This window comes from Indicator indicator, chromosome 10 (assembly GCF_027791375.1).
Source record: "Indicator indicator isolate 239-I01 chromosome 10, UM_Iind_1.1, whole genome shotgun sequence".
NCBI classification, from domain to species: Eukaryota; Metazoa; Chordata; class Aves; order Piciformes; family Indicatoridae; genus Indicator; species Indicator indicator.
In genome coordinates this window covers 34,345,434-34,364,845 of record NC_072019.1, presented here as the reverse complement: position 1 = coordinate 34,364,845, position 19,412 = coordinate 34,345,434, and the positions used below count along the sequence as shown (strand labels likewise).

The window sequence follows — 19,412 nt, the reverse complement described above, 5'->3', positions numbered from 1 at the left end:
CCAGTTTAGTGACTACAGATGGGATTTTATTAGCTTTTGTGAGCCCACAGAGCCCCAGGAACAAAGAAATGAAAGAACAGTAATCCAGAGAAGAATCAACAGTTAGTTTAACTTAAGAATTTCTGCTTGGATTTTAAAAGTGATACTGCTTCCTTCTGAGAAGGGCAATATACTTTCAAGGATGCCACTCTCCACAGGAAATCCACAACTGCCTTACAGTCTCCAAGTCTGTAGATACAACATTACAGAACTCTAAAGCAGCCACTAGAGCAATGACTTTGTCATACTTCATAAACTAAAGAAATATGGATGCAACTGCAATACATATCATACCTAAAGAGAACCCCCCCCAAAAACCCCAATGCAATGACAATTAAGAGCTACTACAGTGCTTAAAATAAAGTCTACATGTGTTGAAATATTAATTCCAGTCTCTTAATTAAATCTTAATTTAGAGCATTAGCTTGCTGATTTGAGCCTTTTATATAGTTCCTACTGAATACAGACCTTAACTGCTGTCTGTTAAGCAGCAGTACAGCCCAAACCTGTTTAGCAGTTGGGATGTCTGTAGTCGAGCAATGCTTGCATCCCTTTGATCAAAACCTGAGAGCAATCACTTCTCTTATGGGCCTCTAATAAAAATTTATTCAGGTAAAAATCAATGCTTGCCTTAATCTATAGTGCCAAATTACACCTATGGCTGAATGACAGATTTTGACAAGCATGCCAATAAAGCACTGCGATTAACGCTCAGTGCACAGAACAAGCTCTGTATCTGGGTTTAATTACAATGATGAATAGAAGTCAGACACAGCATCATCCTGCAGTAGTCATGCATTATACTGTCCCACAGACACTGATATAATGGAATCCAATGCACTTTGATCTCTTGGATAAGCCTCCTGCAGCTCCAAAACAGAAAGGCCAAGAGCACCCAGCCTCAACCAAATCTGCAACGTTCACACTGAGTCAGAGCTTTCTATACCCCTGCCACCAAGAAGCATCCTACGTCAATAAAGTCAGTCAGATAAATATTGCTCCATTTCCTTCTGGCTGGAGCTTGTATACAAATCATCAGGGGAACCAGACAGGGTGAGAATGGTGAGGACTACAAAGAAACATTACAGTCTCTGCAGTTGCTTATTCTAATGGACAAGCAGCTGAATAGGAGCCAGCAGTGTGCCCAGGTGGCCAAGAAAGCCAAAGGCATCCTGGCTGGGATCAGAAATGCTGTGTCCAGTAGGAGCAGGGAGGGGATTGTCCTCTGGGACTCAGCCCTGGTGAGGCCACACCTTGAGTATTGTGTCCAGTTTTGGGCACCTCAATCCCAGAGAGATGTGGAAGTGCTGGAGCCAGTGCAGAGGAGGGCAAGGAAGCTGTGAAGGGCCTGGAGAATAAATCTGATGAAGAGCTACTGAAGGAGCTGGGGATGGTTAGTTTGAAAAAGAGGAGGCTGAAACTTCATGGCTCTTTACAACTCCCTGAAAGGACCTTGTGGAAAGGTTGGTGCTGGTCTCTTCTCACAGGTAATTAGAGAAAGAACAAGAGGGAACAGCCTTAAGCTGTGGCTGGGTAGGTTCAGACTGGACAGTAAGAAGTTTTTCCCAGCAAGAGTGGTTAGGCCTTGGAATGTGCTGCCCAGGGAGGTGCTGGAGTCCCCAAGCCTGGATGTGTTTCAGGGTGGTTTGGATGTGGTGCTTGGGGCTAAGGTTTAGAGATGACCTTGCAGAGTAGGGTTCTGGGTTGGACTTGGTGATGCTAAGGGACTTTTCCAACCTGAACGTTTCTGTGATTCCGTGAACTACTCCCCAGGTGTATATATAGCAAAATATATTTCTGGATTATATTCTAGTGTGACTTTTTTTTTTTAATTAGACAGTTTTGCTATGACAAAGATTAGAAAAATGGTATATTTAATGGTTTTAATCATGGCTTCAAGACAGCAGATTCCTTACTGCTGTCCAAGCCTGCAGTGACTGAACGATTGTTTTTTGCTTATCATTGGTTGTTCATGTGCTTTCATTAAATTTTATTAGTCATAAATCAGGCATTTCTTTAATGCTTTATGACCTTTCAGCAGTCCAAATTACAATGGCACATGGACTAGCTGGACTCCCAAGCACTGGAATCGTGCTTGGGACATCGTCAGCCAGCTGAGATCCGTCTTTGACAAAGGATGAGGTTTTCCAGGTCTGGGCATTTGCCCTTGGAGTTCAGTGAGGTATATCCAAGGCCTGTATCTGAACTATGCCTATAGACATACAAATTGCTCCAAGCTGGGAATAAGCAGGTAAGAGGACAGAGAGGCCTCTCCAATGTCCGAGAAATATTATCAAGGGAAACAGTAGTTTGCACATTCATCACCGCACGGCGGGGCTAAGGGAGGAACTAAATTTCCTGAGTCACAGTTTCTCTCATTCCTCCCACAGTTTCAGTCCTCCCCCAGGCACCTCAAGTCTACCTCATCCCTATAGTAAAGCAGTGGCTAAGGCCAGAGGCAGGATGAGAACACTCAAACTCAGCCCAGCCTTAGAGAGGAGGGTATGGGTGCACGCGTGCGAGGCGGAGAACAGGCTTAAGCATTCTGGGGCATCAGCAGAAATGAATGCCCCATGCAATAAACCAGCTGGTTGTGATTTGGCTGATGCAACTGTGGTGGAAAGGACAGTTCTTTTATCTCCTCCTCCAGCTGCTGCATGCATCTGCTGTTTGCCCATATCACTGTGCACGGATAACTCAGCAGCTTTTATGCCACTGGCATTGTGACTTACTCTTTGCTGATGAGTAAGTGTGGCTGATAGATTCCTGGGGAGGACTGGTAAATAAAACCACCACTCTTTAGAGCTGTTTGGTCTCTTGGAAATTGTTTCACTACTTGGTAGGAAAGTCAAAGCTGATTTGCTTAAGTCCATTCTGCAGATCCTTATCTTTTCAAAACATAAAACTAACTTTGTGTTCTGTGGTTCAGAAACTGAAGTACAGACCAACAGCCAGCAACAGCTGCTCATCACAGAAATGAACCAGTGGTAAATGCAGGAAACACGAGAGCTTCCAAAACATATGGTGGTCCTAGATTTTGGGGAGGGTGTTTAGGTTGGCTTGCCTGAAAGAATGCATAATCTCCCAGCAAAATGAAGATAAGGCAAGATTTCTTATTACCATCTCCACAGCCACTTCATTCTTATCAACCCAGCATCTGGAAAGAGGGCTGCCAAAAAAATGCTGAACTATCAGATTCCAAACCAAATTTTAGGAAACTTATCGACTGCCTTAAACAGATCTTCTGATAAAGATCCCTCTCTAAGGCAGGCTTCTTATAAATTCTTGCAGAGGTTCAATTTTATAATGGAGGAATATTTTATTAAAATCAAATTATGGAACACTTTACAAACATGAATCACATTATTAAGCATGCCTGCCCTGAAGATAAACTTTATTACTCCTTTACTCCTCATTTTATAGTGAGAAAACTAAGGCACAGACCAGTTAAGTGATTTGCTTAAAGTTAGACTAAAGAGAGGACTGAACTAGGAATGATAATGGCTTACGCTAGGGCTGCTAGGGTGATGTTTTGGTGTATTTTGTTTAGTTTTGGCAGGGGTTGAAGTCCACAATGCAGTTCTAGCCAGCAAGAAGCTCCACACGACTCCAGCTCTGCTGGGACAGGTCACTGCTGCAGCTGTCCCCAAAAGGCTGGCAGAACAAGAAGAAAGATAGCATCATCTACAAAGCCACATCCTACCTTCAAGAAGCAAGACACCTTCACTTCTGAGACCTGCACAACGTCAGGGCAAATTTTTCTTACAGCCTAACTCAAGATTGAAGCTTGCTTTGCAATTTAGAGTCAAAGAACAGTGACACTTCAGGTTTTTTTTTCTTTTTTCCCCTGAAGAAGTTTTATTGTAACTCAGCCATGACATCCTGAAAAACTTGCTCGTTTTCTGGTTCTTTGGTCTCTTAGGAACAGTTTCATTAGCTCATAGAAAAGTCAGGGCTGATTTGCTGTAGTCTGCTCCACAGATCCTTACCTCTTCAAAATATAAACACGTTTCTCTGTGTGTCTACAGCGAGGCAATAAAAAGGACAAGCACAAAGACTGAAGACACCAGGCTGCCACAAGCAAGTGGTGACATTTTTAGTTTGACCTTACATTCTGCAAGCAGACTGACTACAACCATTACCAAACTCTGAGGAAGTGTTTGTTAAACCAAGTTTCTCTCTTTTGTTGAAGCGATAACAGGGACATAGGAAGACAGGGGGTGACGTTGTATAGAACATTTAACTTCAGACATTTCTTCTAGCAACCTGTGCAAAACAGTAAGCAGTACTGCATCAAATCTCATTATAAGCATCCTCTTCTTTTCAAAATTCTTCTTGGAAAGCCTTGTGGCCAGAATGGTTAGAAACAGATCTTTGCCAATTGCCAACTCAACAACAGTAAGTCTAGAAACTAGCACTAATTTTGATAATAGAAAGATGATAACACCGAAAACCTGAACATCAGCATATACTCTCATTTCCTCTAACCATATCAAACACATAACTGTAACCAAGTGGAGTTAAGAAACTATTTTCAAGCAGGTAGAGAATTGCAATATTCAGCCAGTTTCATTAAAATATTCATTAAAACCAGTTTATGAATGGGTATTTTCAAGAACAAAGCTACTCAACTCTGTGATACCATCACCAGATGGTATCCTTTTTTGTCAGGTTTGCCTCCCCACTTCTTGTCCCCCAGCTTATTTCACTGGTAAAATGGAAGACAGTGCTAAATCAGTCAGCCTGTCAGGCTACACTGAAACCAGTATGAGTTAAGACAGGAAGTACAGGTGCATGTTTTTTTCCTGTTACCTAGAAAAGAGGTTTGATCAGCACACCCTAAGTAAACTTTCCACTTAGCACTGATTACCAGAAACACAATTCTCTAGGCAACTTGCTAAGTTGTAGAGACGTGAAGGAATCGGAACTATCATGGCTTATTGTGCATTAACCAAATAATTACAGAATTATTGAGGCTGGAATAGACCTCTGAGATCATCAAGTTCAGCCTATGACCTAACACCACCACACTGACTAGGCTAGGTCACTAAGTGCCACATCCAATCTTTGCTTAAACACCTCCAGGGATGGCAACTCCACCACCTCCCTGGGCAGTCCATTCTACTGTCTGATTCCCTTTTCCATCAGGAAGTGCTTCCTACATCCAACCTAAACCTCCCCTGGCACAGCTTCAGGCCATTGCTTCTTGTCACAAGTTACCTCGGAGAATCCTGAATGGTATTACAATGAAGTTCATAATACATATTTCACTACTGTCTGGAGAAATAAACTACATCCCTATGCAGATGTTAAAGAAAAAAGTTTGTTGCTTTGCACATATAAATATTTTACCAAACTGCACCACAAGACAGATTTTCTAAATGCAGCCATCAAATTTTATAACTGTTTAACAGGAGTGACTAACACTTGGTGCTTGGACATTCACAGTTAGAGGTATTATTCCATAATACTACTATAGCCCTAGTTCATTTCTGAGAAGGGCCTGTACAAGGTACCTTAAGCAATCATTCTTGACAAGAAGTAAACACAAAACATCACTGCCTTACTCTACCATTTCTTATCCATGCAGCAAACTCCTCCATAATTTACTGTAGCTGATCCTCCACCTATGGCACTGCTGCCAGTAAGCACTAACCAGCAACACAACAAAGAGACACTCTTGGTTGAAGCCCTTTGAAGTCTCAATCTGTATCAGTGTGAGAGCTGAAATCCCACCTCCCCAATCCCCCGACAATAACCAGGCTAGCTCAGTCTGGAAAGCAAATGAAAGCTGTATTTACAAGCAAATCTACAATCTAGGACGAAATGCAATGAATATGTACAATCATTATTTTACTTTCTTACACCCAATAGGGACTTATTTACACTCTTTTGCTTTCTCTGCTTGAACTTTGCAAATTAAAATTAAAAAGATAGTTTCAAACCATCACAAATCAGACTGAGGGATTGTGGACTGCAGCAGTATCTCAGTCCACATCCACTAATGCAGCTGTAATTCACACATGTCATCACTGAGATGTGGCAGACAAGCAGGAAAAAAGTGCAAGACCTGCACAGGCAACTTTTAGACACACTTCTTTCTCTTACGTGTTAGCAAACACACCAGTTGGTTTGCCTTTTTTTCCATGGATAGCTTTCTCTATGTAATGTATTCCCATCTCATCTTTCCTCCTCTCACACTGCTCCAATGTATGTCAACAGTTCTCTGTGCAATCACTCAATGCTAAATCATAACGTTATATGGCTGGAGTCCTTCTCTACCAATACATGCATCCACAGACACTAAATCCTCTCATTTGTGGCCCAAGAGAATTTCATACAGGTGCAACTCCTAGATCAGAATTAATTTGGTTTGCAGTTTTGAAAGCCATTAATTACCATGGCTTTGAAAAGACAGCATCAGAACATCATGACGAGAGCATAACAGAAGCTTTGCTTCTCTGTTGAGCAAAATACATCCACCACGTGCATCTGCAGGAGCGAGTTTCACACAGTAGACTATTTTAAGAAAGTTTTCTGACTGTTCAAACTGGGCACTAATTCAGTGTCTTGGATAAGTGACACTCCAGGGCTGCATCTATTGTGCTGCACATTTAGGCTGAGGGCATCCTAGAGTGATCTACTAGGGACCTAGGGCTCCATCATCACAGGCTGCTGTGCCACCTCCCTGGAGATGGCTGGAACAAAGAGCAACAAGAAAGATGGATGGGGATGAGGGCACAACACCTATAGGCGATGCTCACTTAACAGAGGAGGCCCAAGGAGACTATTGCAGCAAACTCAGTTTAAGAGATGCCAAGAGACATTCTAAATTGGGTTCTCAAAGATTATGGGAACATGACATGGGATTAAGCTCACGTTTGTGATCCCTAGTCCCATTTTGTGCTTGCAGCCTCATCAAAGGAGTACCCAGGTCAATAGATTTAAAATTAATCCCTCCAAATAATAATAATAGTAATTAAAAACCCCACAATCCACTAGATCCACTGAAACATTTTAACTGAGCCAGTAAGAAGACACAGGGTAGTACCAAGTACTGGAGCATGCCTTGGATCTCTTCAGGTAAAGGGATAAAAATCTTATTCATCTGCCTGCCACATCAACATATTAAATGTGCTTTTATGAGTTCAGCATCAAAACCAAGACCTTAGGATTCCTTCTCATGCTTTTAGCTTATTAATTTAGCAAGTGGTACACATTGTTTTTAGAAGACTGCAGTGTATTTTGTCCACACCAGTACTTTTTAGAAACTTTTCTCCCAAAGTTTTTGAGGTATTCAATACTTTACTTGGCACAATTCCAAAGTTTAATAAACTGGCAAATTTCTTCCTGCAACTATTAAGGAACTATTTAAGAACAGAAACAGGATACAAGAACTAAGGGGCACATCTGTTCTGCAAAGAAGTCATTGGGAAGAACTACTAGAAGTAAGATACACCAGGAAAAAGGTGAACATGTATGGAAAAACAGCAGGAGGTATATTGCCAACAGAGGGCAAAGAAGTCATACACAGAAAAGGAAAACAAACTTGAAAGCAAACTCAATTTTGAGGATTTGAGAAAAAACAAACTCGCTCCTAATCACAGATTCACTGCGTAAAAACGGAGTTGCATGTGCTTAGCACTTAGAAAAACAGTGGTAATTCCTGTTTTAAACTGGAGGCATCCAAAAATAGCATCTGTGTGTGAAAACACTGGTCCACTCTTGAAATCACTTCCTTTCCCTGCCATCACACAGACACACTCTTTTATTGGCATGTTTTAATTACTTGCCATGGTAGACGTTAAATTTAATGCACTGGGAAATGTCTGGTGCATTAATGGACCACTTTCTCATTAACTCAGATACCTGTTTAAAAAGATGCTTCCTCCCAGAAGCCTTTCTGCTGTAGCATATAACACATACTGCCACAGCAACTGACAGCAGAGACAGGTACATGCAGAGCTTCTGATTTCCAGTCATATTCCCCATTACTCCACGTGTCCATTCCCCCAGTTCCAACTTCCCATCTCATTTTCGGAAGCAGGAATTTCACATAGGTGGCTCGATAGCACTCACTAATAAAATAAACTTGACATGCAATACTGAAAAAATTATTGGGGGCGTAAGTTATAGTTAGAAATAAATAGCTAAGTAAGAACTACAGCTTAACAAGATTCCCAGATGGATGTCCATGGCACAATCCCATCAGAACACTAAGAATTATTTTACATGTCAGAATAATAATACAGAGGTTAGTTACAAGAGACACAGAAGTGATTTTTTAACATCTGTGTATCTTTACCCAACAAGCTTCCTTCTCCTAGTTTGTGTACCTTGCAAGAGCTATTCAGGAAGCTGACACATTGCTGCAAGAGAAGCAAATATACCAAATCGTATTCTCCATTTCATGGCTGAGTTTTCAGTAGCTAGATTTCAAATGGTTCTTTTTCTAGTTTCTTGCACACACTACTAGTTGCCACCAGCAAGTTTTTGAATTCTTTATCCTCTTCCTTGCTTTACTTCCTAATATCTATTACACACACTAATTCTGGTTGAGACACTGTGAAAGGAGTAATTACCACAAACAAAGCAGAAGCTCCTAAATTCCCATTTGTAACACTGAATCCAAGCTGCCACTTGAAAGTTAAAATTGGACAGTGACCTACTGCTAGCACGCCAATAATGGAGCATAAGGAATTGTTTCACATTTGGAGTCTCGACTACGCATCTTGGATAACCCCAAATTATAAATCCTCTTGAACTCAAAGTGCATAAAATGCTGTGTAATATTGTAGGGAAGGTCTTTTTATTAAAAAAAATAAAATAATAATAATTTAAAAAATAAAAAAACCTTTGTAGTTCAAAACCTATGGAAAGAATAGCTCTGAATTTTGACTATATGAGCCACAAAGTGCCACTTTAAGGTGAAGCTTTAGGAATTGCTGGGATCAGCAGAGAGGCTCTCAGGACAGCCAGTGATGCTCAAGACAGCCCAGTACCTGTGGGCACATCACCTGATGCTACACAGCTCTACTCAAGCAACGAATACACTTACTTGATACCAGACACCTCTAAATTAACTTATTTTACTGTCTATTATGTTCTTAGTCAAGCATGCACAATGAACAAGAAGTTCATCAAGGAAAAAAATCCAGCCAAACACTGACAGAAGAAGAATACTTATCTTACACCGAAAGCTGCACAAGAAGGCCTGCATAAGGCACATGTGTGACTTTACACAAGAGCTAACAGGTTGGTTCCAAGAGGGGAAAAAAAAAAAAAAAACCCAACCAACCATCAATGAACAAACAACTCCACAAGTCTTCCTAGAATCACAGATGTAAATAGAACAGCACAGTCAAACTTGAGATGTTTACTTCTCAACAATATGATGCATTCCAAATCTGCAAGGAAAATTCATGCTTGATTTAGAACAATACAACCTTTAAAAAAACTTAATCTGCCACCAAGCTCTCACTGTTTGGTGGACTTCAGCAGATGCAGCTCAGAACTCCAGAAAAAATTCCCCCATATCATGAAATCTAGTCTAATATTAAGCTTTTGCACCCAAACAAAACAAACAGGCACACACTCCCAACCAACACCACTAGAGCTTCACTGCCTCAGCAAGGGTTGCTACTTGCGGGGCTGCTTCTGAACACGTATGGAGCTTCCTACCAAGGCTGTAATTCCTGAACTTGTTAAAGCATTTTGTAGCTTACACACCTGCCCAGTTAAATACTTCCTGCGATTTTATTAATTATACGTCAAGGTTGCAACTACTGAATGACTTCCAGCCTCAAAAGGAGATCTCTCAAATCACCCGGCAGAATTTGTCTCAAATGTCATTCCTGTATGTTTCTCTGGAACGTATCCTATTCTCACAGACAGGAAAATACTTTTAAAACTTAAAATCTGTGAATCTGTGACTCCAAAATATTAAGTAGTACCACTGGATTTTTTTTTTTTTTTAGTGCTGTAAAATGCTTACTGTAGACAGTTTGTTTCGGGTAATGTACGTTCGTACACATATATAGGGATGGAGAAGAAAAAGAGCAGACAAGTGCAACCCCAAGTTCAAACTTCCCCATTCCATGACCATCCCTCCTGGAAGCGGACGAGAGCAGGGCTTTTGTACTAACGCCATCACCACTCGACTTCAGCGTGATCCTCCGCTGCGAGGAAAGTGCTAAATTAACGCACCCCAACTTTCCCCACTCCGCTTCATCACCAAGATATAAATTAACAGCAGAGACAGAAAAACCGAACAATGGGCAACAACTTCCCTGCCGGTGCCCCACACGACTGAGGGAAACAGGATCCACTGGGCTGGGAGAGTTACTTACTGGGTATCAGACGCTGCTAAAAATACGGGAGCGAAGCCCGGGCGAGGGTGAATGCGCCCGGACAAAGCCCGGGCAGTGCACCCGCCCGCGGTGCCCGTCCCGGAGCGTCACCCGAGCAGCGCAACGCCAGACGGTGATGTCACCGCAGACAGGCAACAAAGGACGCGGCACTGGCCTGAGGGCCAGCCCCTATCCTCCTTCTCCCCCGTGACCCCGCAGCTGACCCCCGACCGGCAGCGGGACCGACCCTCCCCGACCCCCGCCGGGCTTGGCCCGGCCGACGCTCACCGCCGCCAGAACCTCGCCTCCCCTCTGCTGAGAGGCCCGAGCTGGGAGCCTGGGAGAAACAAAGCGGCTTCCCCCCGGTACGCGTGAGCGGAAAGGGAGAGGTTCGGGCGGCCGCCCAGCGCAGGAGCGGCGGCGAGGAGGGAGAGAGGCAGGGAGTCAGCGGCAGTCCCCAACCCGGCCCTCAGGGAGAGGGGCCTGGCGCTGCCCTGCGGCTCCCTCGTCCCTCACCCCCTTTCCCAGGCCCCCGCCGCCTCCCGCCGCCTGTCCCGCTTCCTCTATGTCCCCTCCAGCCTCCGCTCTCCGCCGCGGCCCTCCCTGTCCTTTCCCCTACCTGATATGGCGGCGGTGGCTCCTGATCCGGCTCGGCCCCGTCCCCGTAGCTGGCTCTGTCCGACTGGGACTCGTGCAGCAGCGAGATGTCATCGGAGGTAGGGGACTTGAGGCAGTTCCCCATCTTCCCCCGGGGAGCAGGGCTCCCTCTTCTGCCTCCTCCTCAGGGACAGGCCGCCAGCCCCCGCCGGCGGCGGCTCCAAGCCCTCAGCCTCCCCGCCGCAGCGCGCAGCCCGCAGCCGCCCCGCCGGGGAGGCTCATGCCAGCCCCGGCCCTAAGCGGCTTAGCAGCAGCCCAACCGCCTCCCGCTTCGCTCCGCAGCCGCCCCGACCCCCGAGCCGGGGGGGCGGCAGGACTGGCCTCCCACCCCCCGGGGGGGCGGCGGCGTGGGGCAACGGGCTCCGGTGGGGTCCGCCCGCCCCGCAGCAGCCCGGCGCTGTTCTGCTTCCTGGTCACCAGCTCCCTGCGCACTGGGTTTTGTCGCACAGGCCGCTCTGGCTCCTCCTCTCACTCCTCCCCGCTGGAGCAGGCTCGCAGCCGCAAGGCCCCACTCTGTCGCGTCCGGCCCCGGCCTCACGGCGGGGCGAGTCCTGCCCACCCCCGACGGGACGAGGCGAAGTGGGGCAGGGGAGGCCGAGCCGGGCTGTCCCGCTGGTGCCGCCTGCAGCGGGGTGACCTACCCCTTACCCCCAAAATGGAGGGTGCCGCTTTGCTCCACCCCCGACAGCCCTTTGTAGTTGTTTGTTTTCCGGGCATGGCGGCGCGGCTGGGTTGGGAAGCCCGCGCCGCTGTGGTGGGGGAGGCTGGCCGGCGGCAGCTGCACCGAGATGCCGTCCAGGTGTGAGACCCAGGGTCCTGCCCCAGCGTGTGGCTCATCCCTGGGTTATTTCTCAGGGCAAAAAGGGGTTCCTCTGGTGCTTGTCGCTGGCGTTACCAGGGTGGACACACTTTGTAATTGTAAGGGCAAGGCATTGAACCCCAAATGAGGAGCAAAAAAGGCAACAGGCGCTTCTTGTAGCAGTTTTGTGTTTCTGAAAGTAGCCCTTCAGGATTTATATGTGGTAAGTAGGTACTAAAATAAAAGGTACTTAGCTCCTTTTTTTGTTCTCTCTCCAAAAAAAAAATACGTATTCACACTTGGATTTAAGTATAGATAAGTACATACATCTCTCTGTGTGTGTATATGTATATATATATAAATGCAAATTTGAGGAGAGTGCCCCTCTTCATTACGTGCTAGTGCAGACCCTCACAGAAGGGAACAATATTTCATTACAAGATGACCCTTTTAAGTGTTCTTTACCGCTTTGGCTTCTAGGACAATTCCTCAAAATCCTTCCTCGGCTTTCAGATTCATACTATGGAATATATTTTTTAATCCTTTTTTGTTGTTGTTCCATTTTGTTTTTTTCAAGTGAAGTAAATTCGGTGCAGATGAGTAGAGCTGGGAGGTATGGGCTACAATGCAAGTAGAGCATGGCCAGACTTTACCATAATCATCTCTGGTGATCAGTGTCACCCCTGGTTTGAACTGAGGCTTCCATCTTGGGTTAAAGTATCTACAAACCAGTTGTCCATGCTGACATACTTGCCTCTACAGCCTTTACTTAAACACTTGAGAGGTTGAGTGGTGGACCTCTCAGCCTGGGAACAGACTTCTTGCTACGTTCTTCCCTAAATATTTAGTTTCATTGTTTTGTTTTGCTGCTTATCAGCGGATAACCTAAACAGCCCCAGCGTAAAGTCTGTAACAGCAGAAAAGTTATTACTGGTGTTTGTGGGCTTCAAACATAGTTTTAGGCTACTCACAGAATAAAAATTATTCACAAATTGGGTGCATTGCTCATGATGGAGAGGCTTTGCAGTGGCCTACTGTAAATAATGGTGACTGCTGTAGGTCATATGAGTGTTTATCCTATGAGTGTGTTGTGTAGTTTAATAGGAGAATTAAGCAAGCAATTGTTGGAGAGGATCCAGCAAACCACAGCCTCACCCAGCCCTGATTTCAAGGTTAAGGCAATGTCCGAGCTGTCTGCTGTGAGAACCTTGTGGTGAGGCTCCAGCTCAGTTACTGGTATTTTGAGTGGTGAAGTGGCAACATCAGGAACAAGATTACTGGCAGCTAGAGAGACTTCTTTATTCAGCTGTCATTTAATGGTTTATTTTCTGTGTGGAACACCAGCCTGCGTCATTGGCGTAGCTCTCTGAAGACCACAGGCACGTGCTGCAGTCTGCCTTGCAATAGAAAGGCAGACTGCAGTGCGTGCTGCAGTTAGGGTTAAAGTTGGGGTTAGGGTTAAAGTTGGTATTGGGGTTAGGGTCATTAGGTTTAGGGTTAGGGGTTAGGGTTATGGTTTAGGGCAATTAGGGTGAGGGTTCAGTTAGGGCTGGGGTTAATGTTATATATTAAGTGGCATATGTAATAACCCTTCATACTCATTGATTAACCTCTGGGGTGCATTTAGAAGAGTGTCCATCAGATCAAGAGAGTTTCTTCTCCCCCTCTGCTCTGCCCTAGTGAGACTTCACCTGGAGTATTGCATCCGGTTCTGGGGGAGGGCTACAAGGATGATGAAAGAGGGGACTGGAGCACTGCCTGATGAGGAGAGGCTGAGAGCCCTGGGGCTGTTCAGTCTGGAGAAGACTGAGAGGGGATTTAATAAATGTCTGTCAATATCTGAGGGCTGGGTGTCAAGAAGGAGGGGACAGGCTCTGCTCAGTTGCACCCTGGGATAGGACAAGGGGTAATGGATATAAACTACAGCACAGGAGGTTCCACCTCAACATGAGGAGGAACTTCTTCACTGTGATGGTCCCAGAGCACTGGAACAGGCTGCCCAGAGAGGTTGTGGAGTCTCCTTCTCTGGAGACTTTCAAGATCCATCTGGATGCTTTCCTATGCAACCTGTTCTGGATTCTATGGTCCTGCTTTTGTAGGGATGTTGTACTCGATGACCTTCAGAGGTCCTTTCCAACTCCTAACATCCTGTGATGTCACACTGGAGAAAGTTCCTTTGACTGGAAGTTGAATCATACTTTCATTATTCAGTGGGCAGGAATTCATTTCAGTTTCCCATTTGGCCAAACTGAAGGGATCGTTGTTCAGTTTCAGTAGGAATTCTTTGCTGCTGTTGTATCAAAAGAAACCCCAGAACCATGCAGGAACACATGCAACAAACAAACCTGCCACAAACCTTCTGATGAAGAAGTAAACACTGGGCAAGGAAAATCTGCCACCGTTGGAAGAAAGGGCTCAGGGATGCAAAGGCAAATTTCTTACCAAGCTTACTGAGTGCATGAAAGAACTAATGACTTATCAAGGCAATCTCTGGGATTAAAGTGGCAGAATACAGAGTGTAATTATTTTACATGCCCTTCTTGTTCCTAGTCGGTATTGCAGTGTGAAGTTCTTTTAATTAAACAGGTTCATTCATGATGATTCATTAACTGGCTCAACTGTGGACAGGATTTGCTGATTTGTCCTGCCTTCAGCCTGCTGTGTGCTGATGCAAGCATGCCATCAAGTGGTACCTTGAAGAACTCAGCAAAGAGCTGCTGCTCTAGCCCGAGCCTATTAAATAGAGGAGACCTAGTGTCGCCTGAAATGACACCTTTTTATCTCTAAATCACAAATGACTAATATTGATGGTGAGACCACACCTGCAATCCTGTGTCCAGTTTTGGGCTCCCCAGTTCAAGAGAGACAGAGACCTGATGGAGAGAATCCAACAGAGAACCACGAGGATGCTTAGGGGACTTGAGCATCTCCCTGTGAAGAAAGACTGAGAGCCCTGGGGCTGTTGAGTCTTGAGAAGACTGAGAGGGGATCTGATCAACGTCTATCAGTATCTGAGGGGTGGGTGTCAAGGGGAGGGGGCCAGGCTCTTTTTGGTAATGTGCAGTAATAAGACAAGGAACAATGGATACAAACTTGGAACATAGAAGTTTCACCTCAACACCTCAACCTCATTTACAGTGAGGGTGACAGAGCCCTGGAACAGGCTGCCCAGAGAGGTTGTGGAGTCTCCTTCTCTGGAGACTTTCACAACCCACCTGAATGTGTTCCTGTGCAGACTACCCTGGATGATCCTGCTTTGGCAGGGGGGTTGGACTCAATGATCACTGAGGTCCCTTCCCACCTCTAATGTACTGTGATACTGTGATAGCACTAGGTGGGGAAAAGCTCTGTGGCTGCAGAGCCTGGGAACATTGGAGCTCAGAAAAGTGCTATGGTGAGGAGACTGTGCTGGGACAGAGTGTTTGAGCAATATTCAACCAGGGATGATGTTCTTGAGAAAAGATATAGACTTCTGTCTGTATGGATTCTGTACAAGATGACCAAGTCAGCTCAGGGAGGTTTTCTTTTGGGGGAAGCCCCAGGGAGAACCACAGGAGAGGGGCTCTGGGGAGTAAATTCCCTTTGACTTGCAGGATTCGTGGAATTAAGGCCCGAATCCAAAGGAGGAAGGCAAAGAGAATGGGCAAGAAAAGGGCTTTGTGTAATTAACAATCCAAAAGTCTGATTGTATTTCTGGACAGTGCTAAATAAACCATTTTGAAGGTGAACAACCAAAATCATTAGTCAGAGCCTTCTCTCTCTGGATTTGCAGCATTTGTTAGTGGCACACATCTCTTAAGTCATGACCAGAACAAAAGGTGGCTGAGCTGAGGGGTCAATGCAAGCATTTATTTGTGCACTCCCACTAAAAAACGTGTTGGAAATAATCAATGTAAGAGCCGTGTCTGGTGGGAACCAAATGAAACAGAACACTGTTGTAAAATACTGCCTAAGTGTCAGAAGATGTTCAGTTTCACCAGGTGTTAGTAAGCAGAGACTAAAAGCCTGATGAGATGCCTCTGGTGGTGTTTCAGAAGCTTCTCTAGATACTGAAGGCCATTGAAGGAAAGTTTGAAGCATGTGTAATTGGTAACAGAAAATCTGATGCTGACCTCTGAATCTCCCCTCTAAGGCAAAGCATGGGTCTGATAAGCAGCATGTGCAGCTGACACTGTTTGTGTTCTCCTCACTGTTGTCCCCAGTTTTTGCCAGGAACTGGATTGGGAGTCTGGTCCTCCTGCAGTTTCCTCTTTGATCTGCAGATCTGGTGCATGGGTTGAGGCTGCTGGAGGATTAAAATCTTGTCAAGCTGAGCCAGGCATTGTTCCCTGGACACTTTGGGCACTGCTGCAGGAGCATCCTGCCTGCATCGTGGGATGGATGCCTAAGGAGGAACATTGCTGCCAAAGAGCCCAACCAAAATAGGGTGTGAGAGATGTGGCACTGTCCTCTGGCACATTTCCTCCTTTGGGGCAGCCACCAGCCTGTGGGGCAGGGTCTGGGAGGGAGCTCCCCTTTTGCAGCGGGGAGAGGATATGTACATATGTAACTGTTAAAGTAATGAGCTGCTGGTGGGGCCATTTCCCTCATTTTGTGCATTTTTTGGGGGGTGAATAAAAAGGAGTGGGGGGTTCTGGGTTAAGTGATGATGTCAGACTGGGGATGATGCAGCAGAGGAGCAGGTGAGTGAGGGATGGGGATATGCCTCCAAAAAGGGTTCTTGCAGCCCTGGATGCTGGCAATGCCTGGGGGAGATTGACAGATATTTAAATCTGTAAGTATGGGTGTGAAATGTTGAAATGGAGAAAAAAAACTGTCATTTTTATGTAGATATTGAAGAATTGTGTTAATTTATATGTAAAAAAAAGATGTCTAAATGATCTCACTGTATCCCCCCTATTATATAAAGTCTTTTAGAACATAAAAAAACCCCTAAGTAGAGCCACATAGGGTTTTGAAATATAAATTGTGTATATATGAATTAAAAGTAGTGGATTTTCCTTTGTGGTCTTTTTTTGTTTGTTTTAACCTTAAATGGAAGGAACTCTGAGGGGAAGCAGCTGAGCTGTTCCTCACACTAGAGGGGAGCAGAGTCCCCGTCAGTGCTCAGTGCTGCCACCTTGTGCTGAACTGAAGGTACTGCAGGTGGGCTGCCGCGTCAGTGGTGCTGCCTCGACTCTAAATGCCCTGAATCCTTGAAATGCCACAAAAGTTTTGAGGGGCGCAGAAGGGAGGGAGAAATTTAAAAGTTAAACTTGTAGCTATTGATCTGAGGAGTTAAATAGACAGAAATCTCTTATCTGTATATAGACATTTAAAATTTACATTACTTTAGAGTTTATTAAAAAAATTAAAACTGACAGGACCCTCTGTGTACAGGACTGCAGTCCCCAGCATGCTCGGGGCCAAACAACATGGCCGACAGGACTCTCTGTGTACAGGACTGCAGCCCCCAGCATGCTCGGGGCCAAGCAACATGGCCGACAGGACTCTCTGTGTACAGGACTGCAGCTCCCAGCATGCTCGGGGACAAACAACATGGCCGACAGGACTCTCTGTGTACAGGACTGCAGCTCCCAGCATGCTCGGGACAAACAACATGGCCGACAGGACCCTCTGTGTACAAGACTGCAGCTCCCAGCATGCTCGGGACAAACAACATGGCCGACAGGACTCTCTGTGTACAGGACTGCAGCCCCCAGCATGCTCGGGACAAACAACATGGCCGACAGGGCTCTCTGTGTACAGGACTGCAGCCCCCAGCATGCTCGGGGCCAAACAACATGGCCGACAGGACTCTCTGTGTACAGGACTGCAGCTCCCAGCATGCTCGGGGACAAACAACATGGCCGACAGGACTCTCTGTGTACAAGACTGCAGCTCCCAGCATGCTCGGGACAAACAACATGGCCGACAGGACTCTCTGTGTACAGGACTGCAGCTCCCAGCATGCTCGGGACAAACAACATGGCCGACAGGACCCTCTGTGTACAGGACTGCAGCTCCCAGCATGCTCGGGACAAACAACATGGCCGACAGGACCCTCTGTGTACAGGACTGCAGCTCCCAGCATGTTCGGGGACAAACAACATGGCCGACAGGGCTCTCTGTGTACAGGACTGCAGCTCCCAGCATGCTCGGCACAAACAACATGGCCGACAGGACCCTCTGTGTACAGGACTGCAGCTCCCAGCACGCCGCAGGAAACACCATGGCCGATGTTCCTGTGTCAGGACTCCAGTTCCCAGCATGCCCCGGGCGAACAACATGGCCGACAAGAGATCACACAGCGGAAGACTACAGCTCCCAGCATGCCTTGGGCAAAGAAAAGTGCCGGCAGCAAGTCACCTGCAACAGGATTCCAGGAGCTTCCTGATGGAATTTACAGGTAAATAAAGCTCAAAGCTCAAAGTTTCCTGTTTCATTGCGTTGAAATTATAATTACTAAATCCTACTTCAAAATGTTATTTTAAGCTCACTGCAAACTTAAGCTTTATCAACTCTAATGTGGAGTGCTGGTGGACAACAAGTTCTGCATGAGTCAGCAATGTGCCCTGGTGACCAAGAAGGCCAATGGGGTCCTGGGGTGCATTCAGAGGAGTGTGTCCAGCAGAGCCAGGGAGGTTCTCCTCCCCCTCTACTCTGCCCTAGTGACACCTCACCTGGAATACTGCATCCAGTTCTGGTCTCCCCAGTTCAAGAGGGACAGGGATCTGCTGGAGAGAGCCCAACAGAGGACTACGAAGATGCTGAAAGGACTGGAGCACTGCCTGATGAGGAGAGGCTGAGAGCCCTGGGGCTGTTTAGTCTGGAGAAGACTGAGAGGGATCTGATCAATGTCTACCAATATCTGAGGGCTGGGGGTGAGGAAGGAAGGGACAGCCTTTGCTCACTTGTGCCCTGGGATAGGACAAGTGTCAATGGATATAAACTACAGCACCTCAACATGAGGAAGAACTTTTCATTACTGTGAGGCTCCCAGAGCACTGGAACAGGCTGCCCAGAGAGGTTGTGGAGTCTCCTTCTCTGGAGACTTTCAAGCCCTGTCTGGACGTGTTCCTGTGTGACCTGTGCTGGATTCTCTGGTCCTGCTCTGGCAGGGGGTTGGACTCAGAAGATCTCCTGAGGTCCCTTCCAACCCCTAACATCCTGTGAGCCTGTATGCTCCTGTGATTTTGGATGAGCTGCAGTAGTACCTTCAAAACCCCATCAATTCGGTATCATTTTTTTTCCAGTGGTATCTCGCTGTGTATCTGGGTTTCTTTGAGAATTCTTGTGTTCTTTACAGCCCCATAAAGGACTTTTATAAAGTTGAATCAATTACTTTATATTAATTTATAAGATTTTCTGAATCTGGACAATTGCCCAAAGACCTGTTTTACAGAATGGAAAGTCTCCACACTTTGTGGCTCCTAAGGAATGAGATAAACTCTTTGCCAGAAACCATTGGTCATGTGAAGCATCTTAGTACTCTTGCTCTTAGCAACAACAAAATGAAAAGATAGTCCAGCTTGTATGAAGGACATGACAAACCAACTTAATGAACAAACCAACAGAAACACAGATAA

General features: G+C 45.8%; 1 protein-coding gene across 1 annotated transcript in view; it reads right to left on the bottom strand.

The window, feature by feature from the left end:
- RNF11 (ring finger protein 11) overlaps positions 1-11,205 on the bottom strand; it is a 41,794-nt gene extending 30,589 nt beyond the window's left edge. Inside the window, exon 1 of the mRNA XM_054384034.1 lies at positions 11,008-11,205. Within this exon, the coding sequence (XP_054240009.1) occupies positions 11,008-11,130 (123 nt within the window). The 5' untranslated portion in view covers positions 11,131-11,205. The remainder of the gene's footprint in view (positions 1-11,007) is intronic.
- Positions 11,206-19,412: the final 8,207 nt, after the last annotated feature.